Below are 17,037 nucleotides of genomic sequence, written 5' to 3'. Positions count from 1 at the left end.
CCGGACAGTTTTTAAGTAGCTTGAGTCAACATTTAGATATTTGATATTCATTTGATCAGACATCTGCCCCTGTTATATAAGCCCATTCAACTTAAAACTCCATGTCAGACTGACTGAAAACACACATCCCTGGTTCTGGTGACTGATATTGTCCATCTAATGAAATGAGGGACTTTAATTTGTTTTGATCAGTTATTTCATTCACATAATATATGTAATAGACTGTAATGTTGCACCAAGGAGAGCCCTATAAAGCCCAGTCCACACTAATGATTCTATTTGGTTTCAGCAAAAGGCCCACCCAGAGTTTGAGGCCAGACCGGTCTGCAGAAGACACATGAAAAGGTGAATTCACGAGTTCGGGATGGTTGACCAGGCTAGCAAGTGAAGTGGGTGCAATTGGTTGCAAGTTGCAACTTGTTTAATTGGGAATCATTGTGTGAACTCATTTTACAAAAAGGTTCATGCGAATCCACAGTAAAATGTTGAGTCGTGTTAAGTGTTCATATAATAATGAGCCAGTCCTGATCTGAGCAGTATAAAGTAACATCCTCAGTGTTCATTTAACAAAAGGTAACCAAATAGACCCGTAATGTGTAGCCTCACCTACCCTGCCCATATTGACTGCAGCCTTGCCCAGCTCACTGTCTTCATCCAGCTCGTCGTCGCTCCACTCCCAGTCTCCATCCTCTGTCTTGTGCAAGTGGCCACTGGAGCCTGGAACTCTCCTCACCTGATCAATGACAACACACCCACATAGTGTTAGGTGCTGGAGAGACTGGCTATTCCTAATTCGTGGAGCATCATGCTGTACCCATACGTCTATCTTGTCATGTTTTGCGCACAAATAGGTCAACTACGAATGTAAGGTATCCAGATATGGAGATATGTTTGGTACCAGGACGAGGACATGTGCACTGGCAGTAATTTATACTCATCAGGTCTACCTTGCCAAAAGGAACTGATCGTCAATTATTTTCAGTGAACAACACTGTCATGCGATGAAGCTAAACTTTGGCTTCGCATTGGAGACATGAAAAGACGTTACATCACTGCTGAGTAGAAGTGGAAAAGAGTCCAGTACCTAAGGATGCTAATAGCAGGCCCAATGGGGGTACAACACGGTACTCATGCAATTGAAAACCTTTGATTGACAATCATCAGGAGATGCAACATAAGGGGGACACTGAGCCTGAATTAAACGGGGTTAATCACCAACGTACAAAATGATAACTGGTATCAGCTTAAGGCTTCAAGCAGATGCTCTTACAGGCAGAACCACTTGCAGCCCATGGATATTTGCAAAGTATTTGTAAGGTCTGTTAAACATGTATTAAAGCCAGCAACAGGGGGAGGACTAGTCTTTGCTGTTTGAAGTTGGGATATTGTGGGCAGCAACTACCAAAAAGAAAACAAAGCACAGACAAAACAGTTAAAGCTGCTGCCGCAGGGTCCGTCAAAAAGCCCCAGCTATTAGCCGGGGGCTAAAGTTAAAGGAAATCTACCCTCCTGGTGCTGTCAGGTTCTTTCTCTAAACCTGACATCGAGCCCAGGCTCCCCCAATTCTGCTCAGGCAGCTAGAGCAAGACAAACAGGAATGAATTATACACAGGCTACACACACACACACACACACACAGTCACACAGTCACACACACACACACACACACACACACACACACACACACACACACACACACACACACACACACACACACACACACTCTAACACAGCTGGTAGACATTATGGTGTTACAAAACAACACATAATACACACAGCGGCAACAGAATTTGTGTAACGGTATAATGTATAGTGAACAACGTTGCTAATTGCTGGTATTAGTGTTTGTACTGTAAAAAGTAACTACTATCCAGGTATTAAATGCACCACATACAGAGTTTGGGCCTAAAGAAAACGCCCCTGCTGCTCACACAATCAATATTCTACCAATGTCTAACTTTCCATTATCTATACTATAATTTTGCGAATGTCTGAGTGAGTGTCTGTCTGTCTGTCTGTCTCAGCGTTTCTCCTCGGTGGCTGGAGCAATTGATCTGAAATCGCATCACCATCAGCATATGAACACACCTGACATAACTGTGAAGCCCGTTTGTCACTTTCACAAATCGTATGCTGTACATTAGCATTTTTATGGTGTATCTATATCTATTTAGCCTACAGTACCTTTTGTGACCACACATGTTAAGGGAGGGGCGCTGTTGTTCAGGCCATGCACAATCACACACACACACACACACACACACACACACACACACACGGGGGGGGGGGGGGGGGGGGGGAGTGTGTGCAGGCGGGCAGGCGGGCGGGGGGGGGGGGGGGGGGGGGGGGGTTCTGGCCCTGTTACAGATGATGTCCAAATATCATGCAGATCGGTACACAGTATCTCTGTAGCCGTTAAATGGAACGGGTATTTCTTACATTGATGCTCCTACATATTAGCATGCAAGCACCAGTTAAAGTTACTTTCCATCCCTCATATACTGTGTGCACAGTGCACATCCCATAACCCACACACTGCACATCATTTCGGAGCTCATATCTTTGAACGGGTAAGGGCTAGTTGTAACAAATCAATGAGGACAGCCCACTGCCTTTAGTTGTAGATACTGCACAACTACCATAAGCCAACACACAGCCTTGCAGGGTTCTTTGAGGAGAGAGCTCTATTTGGAGTTGTGCAGTGCCCTCTGCTGGTCATTCAACAACACACAGGCATTCACAAACCTTACCATTACTGTCTATCCTTTTTTTTGTTATCATGCAGGTCAGGAGAAGATTCTGTTGCAGCTGCAGCAAGATATAGATTTTTAGCTTCTATTTAACCCATTTTGACTGAGAACGCATTATATTCAGTATTCAAGGCTTTAAATAGTGAAAAATAGCAGATATAGATCTGATATTTGAGTTACAAATGTTCACTTTTAAAAAGATATATTCAATAACTTGCAAAACAATATCACAATCTTTCAAAAATAGCAGATCTACAAGCTCGCAGCGCTTGAGCTTGAATATCTGCTATTTTTCAATAGTAAAAGCATGAAAAATGTCTAGGCCTAAATGGGTTCAAATAAAGATTATTCTACGTCACCCTGAGCATCCAGGTTGACAGAATAACTCATTTGAGAAGGAGTTCATACACAGGTTCCCAGGGAGATTGAAGGCCATTCAGGGTTACTGGGCTGAGGCAGCAGAAGACGCAGCGAATGTATTTTACTCTCGGAATTAAATTAACGCTGAGGATTTCGCTGTGTATTGTGAAGGACCTTAGGGAACAGCAAGGTCGCAGTGTCCAGAGACGACAATGTTTCTGCAACACTGTCCGTCTTTGCAGGCATTTGCTGAGTTGGTAATATGGATGGCTCCACAGGTCACACTAGCACGAAACCGAAAGGACAAGGGCCCTGCAGTTCCTAATGCTCATCTACCTATGCAATCAAGGCGAGTCACGACACTATAGCGCACATTACCTCCGCCCTATACTTTGAACAAACCTACCAACTATATCAAGTGTAATTATGTACACATTGCCTCAAACACATGACTATAATTGCGACCGAAGGGAAAGGACTTTAACATAACGAATAACTGAGTACGCATGTTTGGGCTCTCACAGCATCTCTCCATATACGCGCTGCGAGCTCCATATATGGCTGGTCCGATATACATCACTGGCCAGATGGCCAAAGGGCGAGGTCACTTTTCGCCCTGAGGCGTCTTACTAGTTAGTATACAGTAAGTTAATTAGTTAAAAATCTACCAAACTACAGCATCCAGTCTATTAAAGTGTCACCATTTTGCCAGCCAAAGATTTTGATTACCTACAGTACTGTTCATAATCTTTTATTGAAAGTGGTGGAAAGTAACCTTTTTGATACGTTTACTTCTTCTGGTTGTGCATTACACTGCAACATTAATGCATTAATAATTACAATCTAATAATATGATTGTGAAATGGGCCAATCTGCATAATGTTTATGTTTGGTACTGTAAGTAAATGTTAGCGCCAAATCCGCCAATACTTGTATTCAATGATTTTATAATGTTAGAATGTTGAATGCAAGATTTACTACATTGTGGTATTGCTACAGTACTTTTTCTTTAAAGCAGAAAATGTGTAGCCTGACACTCAGCCTGAATTGACATTTCGTTTCACTCCAAATTTTTAAGGGGTGTGGCTAGCGATTCAGGGTCTGGAACTAGGCTAGAAAATGTGAGTACTTCTTTCACCACTGATAAATGAAGCATAGCGTTAGTTTATGCAGGACACGTGAGTCTCGCCCGCCTCGGCTGTAATCAGCTGTCAGTCAGCGCCTGCTCCTATTCCTCATTCACTCTGCTGGTCATTGTGTCACACTGTCATACTCCAATCAGAGCTTACGCTCTATAAGGGAGGCTCCTTTAAATACGGCCTGCGTTCAATTAAGTCTGCTTGTCTTGGATTTCGAAGCTTCGGATCCGCTGCTGCTTAGCTGCCTCCTCCATCCACCCCAGCCTCCACCTTTTGATCAGAGTCTGGCATAGGCTCAAATACTTGTGGTTTTATGTCTGCTGATTCCAAAACAAAAAAGGGAACATCTCCGAAAGCGGAGTCTTTAACGCCATGTTTAACTGTATTCCATTTGTCACAATAAATGGTAAATCCTACTTTGACGTGTGTTCCCTGACTAAATTGGTACAATTATCATATTAATTATATTGTTAAATTCATTATTATATTTTCAACGTGTCTTAAGAGAGTAGGTGGGCGTACTAAACATTCTACAACATTTCTGTTCACTCTAATGGGTCCCCGAGCTTCCAGTGTTATGTAAGCTGTCCAGTGGCAGCCCTGAATGCATGGCTCCTGCCACCCAGTCACCTCCCTCTTTATTGATACCCTGCTCTGTCTGTGCGTAATGTTCACGTCATGGGCCTACATGCTAACCACCATGTCCTCCATTTACCCCTGACAGGAGTCAGTGAATTTCCACCCTGATCGCCTCCCTGCGGCCATCCTGGCCTCCCCATCGGAGGGTGATGATGGGGAGCCCATATCAGACGTGCTTAAGCAGTGGACTTATGCAGTTATCTGCAACTGGAAAGTAAAAGTACTAGTTTCATCTACAAACTCACAATGTGTCGCATGATCGCATCGCGACACATTGTGAGCTTGTAGATCGGCTAATTTTCAAATGGTCAAAATGTATATAAGTGATTAATGTGTTTTGTGATAATAATCAAAATCTACAAAGTAACTAGTCTAGAACTAAAGTTCATAAATAAATGTAGTGGAGTAAAAGTGCAATATTTGGATCTGAGATGTAGTGGAGTAGAAGTAAAAGTATTGGAAATTGGAAATACTCAAGTAAAGTACAAATACCTCCAAATTACACCACTGTATAAATGAGGCAAATATGTGTGTGGTCAAGTGCCCCTCAGTTGCTTAACGCTAACCACTCACTTCTGCAGTGAAGACACATCCTTTCTGCATGACCGATACGGTCCTAGCAGGAGCCCATATTTGCAGACAACGCACACAACAGCTTGGACACGAGGTGTTTGCGGTGTTGGAAGAAAGGGAGTATGCTCGGCGTCTGTGTTGACTGTAAATGCAGTGCACTGGATGGGGGTTCGGTCAGTCCCCAGATCTCTGACTTAAATTGTTTCGTGTTTAGACAATAATGCAGTTACTTTACAGAGACTGTTTGTTTACACATACCTTCTTGGCTCTCTGGGCAATATTTGGTGCGCGACACAAAAGCTTTTCAATGAGATATTCTCTGTTCTGCAAAAGAAAAAACAAACACAGAACTTAATATACAGTATCACTTACTAAGTGAATGCTAACATAGTTTTGGGATTCATGTTGTACTGTCTTGAATGCATTAACATTCCACAATTATAATTATCTCCAAGTTAGAAATAGGACATCGGATAATGATATTCAAAACCACATTTTAAATGGATAAAAAAGTTGATATCCACGTCTAAAGATTAGTGATCCAGCTGTTCTTTTTGCGATAGATAAACAGGCAATGCAGCTCAGAAAAGTCTTGATTTTCAGACCAGACTATGGAATTTAATGTCAGTAAGCTTTTCAGATCACACATTTTTAGAAGGACTTTATCTTATTTCATTAACTGCTGTTGCAGTATGTTATTTGTGTTAAGAAAATGTTTTATTACATCCCCACTTCCACAAGAGCATATTAGGAACAACACCATGTTAATCATCGGATTACACATTTTTGGAAGGATTTGATCTTATTTCATTAAATGCTGTTGCAGGACATTATTTGTGTTAATAATTACTTTATATAACCACACTTTCACAATCACATATTAGGAGCAACACCTTGTTAATAAACTGTGACTGAAGGGTTGGAAGGTGGGAAGAGGTGTTAATCCTGTTTTTGCATGTCTTTCTGTCGCACAATGCTATGACTTCATAATGCTGTGTATTCCTGCATAATAGGGACGTGCACCAATATTAAAAAATGTATATATATCAAAAATCCGTGGCAGACTCTATACTCGATTTTCATAAATCAAATTAGATTGTATATAATTACATGAACATTGTTATTATTATCATCATTATCGTTATTTATTGAATTTTTTGACATTTTGAAATGTAAAAATAACATGCGAGTTGCTTCAAATCCATTTCAATAGAATGACTGATGTGGTATGGGGGATCATGGGACTTGAACATGAGACAGGCATGCTACTATAACAACATCAAACATAGCAAGTTAAGTTACAGATCATACAGGATCATACCTTGGCTTTCTGGAAGAATTTACACTTCAAAAGTTCTGCTGCTGTAGGCCTAGATATAAAGACAATGTTTTTTGTTGGTCAGATGACACTTGATAGGACAGCATTGATTATGTGATGTTCTCTACAAATACAAGGTAGATGAACGACAAGACAGCATGGTACAAGCTAACCTTTTGGTTGGGTCCTTCTGAAGGCACATCGTTATTAGCTTCCTAAAGGATTTCCCATATTTCTTCAGCATTTCCTTGTCCTCCACACCTGTTTCTAGGTTGGGTGGATCGTTCTGTAGGGTCAGCATTAAGACCTGACAGACAGCATGAAATGGTTATTGGTTACAGCCATGTTATAATGCAGTGGTTCTCAACCTTTCAGGCCGCAAGCCCCCAAATAATCATATTTTAACTAGGGACCCCTCACCCTGACGAGCACTAAGAGTTGAGGTATTACATTTTGTATAACATGGTTCTATTGTGAAAATAGCAGATCTACATGTTTAATGTTGTAAACATGTAGTGAGCATGTAGATCGGCTATTTTCACAATTTCTGCCTCTAATATTTGACAATTTGTTTAATTTGTCATTTTAGAGTCACCTTAGAAATGATACCCTCTATACACTTAAACTTTATGTTGGTTTGTTTACTGTTGAGTGAGAAAAACAATGTTGCACATTAAGTTAATCATCTGGGGACCTCCCAAAATAATTTGGGGACCCCCCAGGGGGTCCCGACCAACAGGTTGAGAACCACTGTTATAATGACCATAAAATATTAAAAATGTGGTTTGTTCAACAGTATTTTGTAGCTTTTTCTAAGTAGGTTCCTGATACTAATACTGCTTGGAAAACTCACCTTCATGGGTGGGTATCGGTGGTATGGCGCAGACCCTGTTGCTAACTCTATGGCGGTAATTCCAAAGCTCCAGATATCTGCTTTGAAGTCGTAGCCTCGTACCTATGGGCATGGCAATACACGCAATTATTTCTAAAATATGTTTTAGGCATCTTTAACAACAACAAGGGGGCACAAGGGTCTTGTTTTTCAACATAATTGTTCAATAGTGCACACTTCTTCGCAATAATTATTACAGGCAATCCTCATGCGCATTTCTGCACTTACTCTCTCTGTCTCTCACACACACACACACACACACACACGCGCACACACACACACACACACACACACACACACACACACACACACACACACACACACACACACACACACACACAAATACACACACATACACAGACATACACCCCTAACTATTTGTACAATAAAACTACACTGACTTCCCATCCTGGGGGGCTTGGTATAGTTGTTAATCGATGCTACAGTATGTAATCTCATCCATCAATTCAGCAAGTAATGGATTTTTATTAGCTTGAATCAAAAACACTCACCCATACACAAGTGCAAACGCCCTCATTCTCATTCATGCATGAGTGAGTGCATATACACACGCATGAATGCACGCCAAGAAACGATATATATATATATATATTTATTTAATTATTTGTGCATATTGTGCAGATTTTACTCATGTAAAGCACTTTGCTGGCTGTGTGAGAAAGGTAATGTAAATATAGATATAATCTGAGATATGAGTATCTACTTGTATATGAACATGTTATGTCTGATTTAGAGCTACTGTAGTCATGTTGGGGTGTCGCGCACCGAAAATAGCAGATGTAAAAGCTTGCAATGCATCGTGCTGTGATGCAAGTCAGGCTTTAGACCACTGGTTCCCAAACACTGGGTCCGGACCCATTTTTGGGTAGTGGACACATTTTTATGGGTCCCTTTATTTTTTGTTACCTAGATTTTGTTTTTAATTATTATAATTTCAAAACAAAAACTTTCATGAATTAAAAACAAAATTCAACGATTTTTAAAATAATTTCATGAAGAAATTAAAGAAGAATTTCAAAGAAATTCCATAAATTAGAAAACAAATGTTTAAGAGGTATTGAAAATAGCTGATCTACAAGCACACAACGTGGCGCGAAGCAAAACGTTGTGTGCTTGTAGATCAGCTAGTTTCTTGTAGATCTTGTAGATCTGCTAGTTTCACTAGTTTGGGTCCCGGGCGAACGTCTAATTTCTTTTTTGGGTCTTGAGCTGAAAGGTTTTGGAACCACTGCTTTAGACTCACCTGCTCCATGACCTCTGGAGCCATCCAGCACGGTGTTCCAACAAATGTCTTTCTCACTTTGTTTCTGGTCATATCTCCTCCCGTGGACAGAAAAGCACTTACTCCAAAATCTTAGGAATAAAAAAGAAAAAAACACAACACAACTTTTTTATATTGTCAGACGGAAAGAAATATGAAGTATGTGTTGTTGTATGGTGGGTCACTTTTGAAATACAACAAATGCGCAATAGAATTTAGGTTTATTACAGATGCCAAAAACAATGCATAGATTGTGTGTTTGTTATATGTTGACATAATATGACATCCGCTGTTTCATTACAGTTTAGGAACTGCAGTAACACAGTGTATATTGTACTGCAGGCCAGGCAACTAATAAACTGCCAGAGGGATTACAGCACTCACAAAATGTCCTTCAGGTGCTTTTATTAAATTGGCACCGGTAGCAATGTGCCAATTTAATACGTTCCTGAAGGACATTTCCGTGAGAGGAGGTCGCCCCTGTGACTGTAAAATAACTTTTCTAGACCATGCAACCGGTACAGAATTACTGGAAGAGTTTTGAGTAGAGCTCGCATACATACACTGCAATGTGTGTAGCTGCATCATTTGCATATTTTTACTTTTAGCTTATTTTCCATTAACCATGTTACCCTTTGAATTTATGACTGGACATGACCATTTGTGGACTGGATGGCATTGGTCTGTGTCATGTGTAATAAACTGAGAATAAATACATCATAGTTGGCAATGGATTCAGCAAAGCAACAATGCAAAACAGCCAAGCCGTTTATATGAATTTAAGTAATTTAAATGCTCTTTAATAATGTTTTAATTAATGAATGTGTAAAAGTAACAATAATCAATATGGACCAAGATCCAAGCAAACTAATCCGAAGACATTATTGACTAAATATCAGTTAAATAACTGATTACTACTCCTAAATGATCTATGAATTGATTAGCATTTCTGTCCACTTTTTTATTCAAGTTCAGGGTGTTTCTTGCCCCATGAAAGTACAATACAGCTGTAGCAATATAATCTTGTAAGCTTCCTTCAAAGTTTGGATAAAAATACAAATTAGAATACACAAATAGTCAGAATAATAAATAGGAATAGAAAAATAGAAAACAGCAACATGTACTGTCTATTCTACATCACACAACACACCTGCTATCAGAATAGATCCATCTTCACCCAGTAGAATGTTTCCGGCCTTGACATCCCTAAGGTCAACCAGCCACAGGAAATACAGTCACACAGAGTCACTATATAGAGCACCATTGATCACTACATGTGTGTAAATGAGTTTCTCAATCCATTGCCATTATTGACAACCGCCCGGAGGGTAAATACCGATCTACGCAGTAAAATGCAGAATGTTAATGGCAAGCATCTCCAAAAGTGTAAACATGGACCCATAAGGGTCCATTTTACACTATCTGTGTTATTAACTCAGCATTTTACTGTGTAGGCCTGGCTCTCTATGACCTTGAAGTCCAGGAATTTAACACGATACTGCAGCTGTAATGGTGGTCAATGACCACAATGCATGTAAGTTATTGAACATATTTTCAAAATGTTACTCAACTAATTAAAACCTAATTTTACTGTACGTTACCTGTGGATTTGTCCATTTCTGTGCAGGTAGTCCAGGGCCCCTAAGACTTCTTTTAATATCGTGGCAATAATGGGCTCATCTAACACCCCATTTTTGTGCTCTTCTTTGTTGGTGTGCTTTATTATATCCAGCATAGATCCTAAAAAGAATGAAAGAAAATGATTTGTTTACTCCTGTCTCAAGTGATTCATTAATTGTTCAACATCCAAGGTCATTTGCATTCTTAGGCAAATAATTAAAATGTATTACAATAAGTTTCTGTTCTTTAGAGGGATTGTTCACGCCAAAATGACTTTTTTTCTATCGATTATGGATATTTTTTGTTTAGTTTTTGTTGCATTCCTATTCCCAAGTCAATACTTTTAGGGAACAAAGCAGGCTCTTTGTGTCTCCATAGGGAATCACAGCTGGTCATCAAAGTATGCCTTAGGAATGCGACAAAAACAAAAAGAGAATCCATTAATTCAAGTCTCTATGGGCTGAGTAATCAATAGAAAAGGTTATTTTTAGGGTGAACTATTCCTCTAAGCAATAGTACACATGAGGTAGTTTAACACTACAGCTGTTTTTCAAGAGAACAGCCACGATCTCTTCTTAACAGATTACTTTCAGGGTTCTGATGCTTAAAAAAACAGGGTTGTCCTTCAGAAATTAAATTTTAAAAGTTTAATCGTGTTTGCATCTATTGATTTTAAACATGTGTGAGAATAAATAATTTAAGGCAAGATAAAAGGAGATAACATGAATGTTATTGATCCTCTGCAAGAAACTGGATAACCTTTCAGCATTAACCTTTGCAAGGACACAGCAGATCACAACAAGGAGTTACTTGAGATAGCTGACAATCTAGCTCAGCTGAACTATTGAATATTCCTGCCATAAATCGGGGGTAACAATAAAAGAAATAAAAAAAATCAGCTAACATTAAAATGTACACCTTCATGCCTGGTGTGCCTCTAACCCTGTTACATTCCTTGATCTTGACAAAGTGCTATGTCGACGATGATCTACCAGATCACACGGCCAAAACTGTTTAAGGTCAAAGCACAAACTCTGCTTTCATGAAAAAGAGCATGAAAAACAGAGGCATCTAGATTGTAGGATCACCATATTAACTGTACTTCATGCACTCTAACAGTCGGGGCAAAGATAGGTATTTACTGCATGTACTGTATCTTGGCAGCTGAAGCTTACCACCAGTTAGAAGCTTCATGACTAACCAGAGTTCATCCTTCACAACGAATGAGGTGTAGTAGGTGACAATACTTGGGTGGAAGCACTGGCTCATCGCTTGAATTTCTTTCTATCGTGAGAGATAAAGAGAGGGAGAGACAAAGAGATAATATGAGAAAAGGTAGAAGATGCAGGGCATGAGTTTGTCATCATAAGGTTTTTTTTCTTCTTTTTTTTTTTTGTCATGAGGGTAAGCAAGCAAAGGGACTGCTTTGTGTACACATCTTTTAGGTAAACACCTTCAAGTTCTTACCAAACAATCTACATTCAAATTAACCCTGGAGGATAATGCAGATGTAAACAAGAAAAGATGCTATTGGAAATTGCAAGTGTGGTTGCCTCAACATCATGTGAAGCTTTGATTGATTGATTGAAGACTTTATTAGAAGTTTGCATAGGAAAAGGTACAGTTTCATGACGGTACAGTTCACTGGTATAAGGTTTCTGCTTATTTGCACAGAAAACCATTTAAGTATCTCATATAACATTGAATGACAGACGGATTGAACACAGTACTAGAAAAAAAAAAGAAAACAAAATAAAAGTGCAAAAATATATACAGTAGATATTTACAAAGGGTCCGGGTAAGGTAAGGCTGGGCTAGGTTTGTTTTTCACCAGTTACGAGCGGCTGCCGCCTGTACGTGGTTTTTCAGGGCGATTTTAAAGGATCTACATGGTAGGGATCTACACTCCTTTAAGGCCTTCGGTAAAGTACCATGCATAGTCGTACATAAGGACCGCAGGAATACACAAGAAACGGAGGGGGAGAGAACTTTACTCCGTTTGGTCCGGTTTGACTCCCAGTACGTAACACTCCGGATGATTTATCTCCGTATACGGACGCTTACGGACAGCACCCAACTGAACGGACTGAAGATGTATCCGTAGCAAGAAGTACCCACGGCCACCGTTGTCAAACATAGGCGCAGTAGTGAGGAAAATCTGCTCTATGACAGCGGTTCTCAAGAAACGGTAAAAAATAAATAAAAAAAAAGGAACGTCGCAACTCGCAACAGGACGGCTTGACACACACACACACACACACACACACACACACACACACACACACACACAGCTCACACTCTGCTCTGAAACAGCGGTTCTCAAACTGTGTGTCCCAATAATAAATATATTTTATCATGAAACGGAAAAAAGGTCGTTACACAACCACTTGAAGAGGACGCCTCGACTCACTCATCACGCATCAACAGTCATCAGCTGAGCACAGACAGCGAGGCACACAAGTCACAAGAAGAGATGATGATGCGGCTCATTTATTACTTGGGGTTGGGAATTATGTTCAATATATGAGCGGTTGTGTGTACGTGTGTTTTGTTATAATTAGCCTACTCCGGGTCCGCATCCATGTGGTTAAATGTGTACCCTCGCGGAGTTGCATTTACCGCGATAATAATGTTGCCGACAGCAGATCCAGTCCAGACTGTTACCACGTATTTATACTGTACCAAACATCACGGCGGGTCAAAAATCTGTGGTTCTACATATTTTGGCTAAATGCTTCGGTTTTTACACTGTGAGAACCACCTTCATGTGGCGTGCGGACGCAAACCGGAGCAGAATTGGAGCGGAGAGCGGGTCGGCACATAAATAACGTGCATGTCTACTATGAATGGTGACGCAGTAACCGTACGTAGTTCCTCACCCAAAACGTACACAAAATCAACCATACGTAACTATAAATGGCCCTTAAGGCGTTCCACATTTTGGTGGTATAGCAGGAGAACGAGTTTGACCTGAATCTAGGTTGGACGTGATCTGTGGCGCTGCCTCTGGGTGTTATGTTGTAATTGTGGACATCCTTAACATTTTTAAAATATTTTGTCAGGTACATGGGTATCTTAGTGGTGTGTATCTTGTACACCAGGCCCATTGCAAGATGCTCTGAGCCACCCCACTCTTAACTGGTGAGTAGCGGTGAGGTGAGTCTGATAGGGAAGGTTAAGCAGGACCCTAATTAGTTTGTTTTGGGCTGTTTGGAGCTTAGTTTTCAGGGCCTTTGGGGAAACTGAAAGCTCGACTGATCCTCAAGCTTGCACCACTCCCCCATAGAACTCAACTACACTAACTACACCAGTCAGAATCAGTGACATCACTGATGACATCACTGGACTCCTCACTAGCACCACTCCCCCACTGAACTCAACTAGAATCAATGATGATGATATCACTGATGATATCACTGATGACAACAGATTGTGTATCCGGAATACTATGAACGATGGGCTAGAACAATAGCCTGGTTGCCCTACTGGCAACCACACTAACTAGACTGCACTCTGTTGAGGTGCCAACTTGCGTCTTGTGCACTCGTGGCCATGTATTGCCTACTTGTGTGCCAGCAGAGCATGCAAGTACTGTGTTCGGTAGGACAGAGGACGCTACAGAAACACCGAACGCAGTACTTGCACTCTCTGCTGGCGCAAGTAAATATGCCATTTCATACTGAATTTGCACTCATACAGAACAGTAAAAATATCAAAGCACATCAAAAGAAGAACTGCTCTACCAGGGGAGGGGAGGCGGGGATTGTTAGGGAGGGACAGAAACACTCTGTGGACACAGGCTGAAAAAATAGCCCTTATTTATTGTTGTACTAACCAATAGCTCATCCATGCTGGTCTGGCATTTTTCCAGGTTGATTCTCTTTATGGCTACACGCTCCTGTCTGGGGGTGCATAGGGCGGCCTGAACCACAGCTGTGGCCCCACTGCCTGCAATCACAGTCACAACAGAGGAGAGGCATATTATACACACAAGTCCAAGTATTGTAGTTAGTAGTTAGTAAAGTGGTTTCCGGGGTATTGTCGTGGCATTCATTGACTGTTCCAAATCTGTCAGCAGAATTTAATGTATTTCTGTGGCCTTTCTTAATCCCCCCCCCCCCCCCTTCTTGTTCATTTTTTTTTTTATATTCACCAATGCCTTTCATAAGAATGTCCTAGTAGATAAATACAGCAACACAGTGTTATTAAGTACAGCAGTGGTTCTCAAAGTGCGGTCCGGGAGTTGGCCAGACTATATACTAATGCAGCTAACTAACTGCAGTATATATATCCCCACCTTGTTTTAACATGGGTGGATTGTCTGGCTGTGCTAGGCTAGTCCGGGAGCCCCAGGGGTCCTGAGGGGGGGGGGGGCCTGCTTGCCTGCTTGCTTTGTTGTTTGACAGGTTTGGCTTGTTGGGTTATTTCAAGGTGGTTATTTCAAAACCAGGTCACACTCAAGTGGCAGTGAAGTTCTCATTAGGAGCTGTGACACAGTGCACATAGCTCACCGAGTGTTGGTGACAGATAGGAGAAGTAGAGAACAGAGGAGAATTGACTCCTGTATTGCACAGAGCAGGGTACTCACTAATTAGTCACAAATAGTCAGCTAGTCAGCAACAAGTGGCAGTATGTGTTGTTCCTTATCAGCACTAATAAAGCTTTGGCTATAAGCGAATCTATACATATTGATCGTGTGGCCAATATGTGTGTGTGTGTGTGTGTGTGTGTGTGTGTGTGTGTGTGTGTGTGTGTGTGTGTGTGTGTGTGTGTGTGTGTGTGCAATTTGTGCATGAAATGTACACACACATACACACACACACACACACACACACACACACACACACACACACACACACACACATATATAGGCCTAAATATCACACAGTATATTAGCTTATTAGCTAATTGTTTGCATTGTAAGTTATGCAAATGTATTAAGAGACTGTATATCACAGCAGACGTAATAGAGATCTCACTGGGCAGTTAAGTGAACTTATTGGTCAAAATTGGTCAAATTACAGTAGCCATATAAGCAGTGGGCTATTTATAGACTATAATGAAATAGACCAGGCCTAATAATAGTGGTCATACGTTAGCCTAATTATCAAGTCATTAAAATGTCCATAAAGTCATTACTTATAATAACTTATTACAGTGACATTATCATTGTTACTTAAGAAGTTGTTGCCGTAGGTTAACTACTGGTGTACAAATGTGTGTTCTCTGTCAGTCTAAAAATGTTAATCTCTGCGTCAGTGATTTAAGAATCACTTATAGTCTTATATCGCACGAGAATGTCGTTTGACTAAAAATAATTAATGGACGTAAAGCGACGTTGATAACTTGTAGTTCAGTCTTGTAGTTTTTCTGGCAAGTGGCACCGATACGCTGTACATGAACTGGACACGTGCCATAAAAAAGGAACGTTTAAAAACGTACTTATAAGGAATGTGACATTTCCGCACTGTCTGGTGGTGCATGCGGTGAGTGGCAATCATGTCAACACGTGACACGTTGGAGGAAACACACAGACACATTATGTTGCTTTTCCTAGAACAAGAACAACAAGCGTATTCTATAAAACGTGCACATCATCATCAGTATCATTATCAACCCACCTAACATCCGCATAGCAAAGCATCGCCAGAACGCTGCTCGCGTTCGTTGCATCATGAAAAAGCCGGTAGGCCTCGTATAAGCGTCATTCACTAAAAGTGACCATCATGACGCCGGGGCTACTATACACAATGACAACAGATGATTATAATAAATAATATCCATCATTAATTCAACATAGACTCCTCTCTCTCCCACCAACCACTAACCTATGACTTCCTGCAGCTCGTACGAATCTCTGGTAATTGGCCAGAGATTCGTCGTCGTTGTCGTCGCCGGTGTCGGCACCGCTTGTTGGTGGTGCTGTTGGTGCTGCTGGTGGTGGACAGCACCGGGAGACGGAGGTTCGCCTGCTTGCTCCGCCATGATGATGAGGAAGAGGCTTGATGATGATGGTGATGATGATGCTGAGCTGCTGGTTAGAGACCTCCTCACAGCCTGTTAAAATGTGCTTTTCTTTCTCCGCCCGCCTGGCGTGACGCTGCCTGCCTGTCGATGTCAGCTGCTGTTGCTGGCTGCCTGCCTGCTGCAGTCAGAAGAGAGAGAGAGTGGAGTGTTCAACTACCGCCTAGTATCGAAACACCCCGGAAAATAACGGACCGTACGTACCGCACGAGTCTGCAACTCTCATAGATATAGTTAAGTTAGTGCAGTGTTCCTCAAACTTTCGAGTTTAGAGTACAGACGGCTGCAGTGCCAGTGCTACTCGAAACTCGTATTAAATAGACTAAGCCCATACCTACCTCTCCTTTTCCATTGTAAATATCTCCAATTTCTCTTTATTACTATTTTTTTCTTTTCCCAAAATTAATTTCCTATGCAAAGTATACATAAAGTGGTTCCTG

The 17,037-nt window shown here is 41.0% G+C and overlaps 1 protein-coding gene across 1 annotated transcript in view; it reads right to left on the bottom strand.

The window, feature by feature from the left end:
* stk39 (serine threonine kinase 39) overlaps positions 1 to 16,614 on the bottom strand; it is a 36,196-nt gene extending 19,582 nt beyond the window's left edge. The window contains exons 1-11 of the mRNA XM_080752616.1: positions 16,402 to 16,614; positions 14,409 to 14,521; positions 11,749 to 11,857; positions 10,555 to 10,693; positions 10,104 to 10,159; positions 8,936 to 9,045; positions 7,633 to 7,734; positions 6,953 to 7,086; positions 6,783 to 6,831; positions 5,720 to 5,785; positions 611 to 733 (exon numbers count right to left, since the gene is read on the bottom strand). Of these exons, the coding sequence (XP_080608742.1) occupies positions 611 to 733; positions 5,720 to 5,785; positions 6,783 to 6,831; positions 6,953 to 7,086; positions 7,633 to 7,734; positions 8,936 to 9,045; positions 10,104 to 10,159; positions 10,555 to 10,693; positions 11,749 to 11,857; positions 14,409 to 14,521; positions 16,402 to 16,558 (1,158 nt within the window). The 5' untranslated portion in view covers positions 16,559 to 16,614. The remainder of the gene's footprint in view (positions 1 to 610; positions 734 to 5,719; positions 5,786 to 6,782; positions 6,832 to 6,952; positions 7,087 to 7,632; positions 7,735 to 8,935; positions 9,046 to 10,103; positions 10,160 to 10,554; positions 10,694 to 11,748; positions 11,858 to 14,408; positions 14,522 to 16,401) is intronic.
* Between the last annotated feature and the right edge of the window lie 423 nt (positions 16,615 to 17,037).

Source organism: Nannobrachium achirus (assembly GCF_963921795.1).
Source record: "Nannobrachium achirus genome assembly, chromosome: 22".
NCBI lineage: Eukaryota > Metazoa > Chordata > Actinopteri > Myctophiformes > Myctophidae > Nannobrachium > Nannobrachium achirus.
The sequence above is the reverse complement of the archived record's forward strand: the minus strand, read 5'-3'. Positions and strand labels throughout refer to the sequence as shown.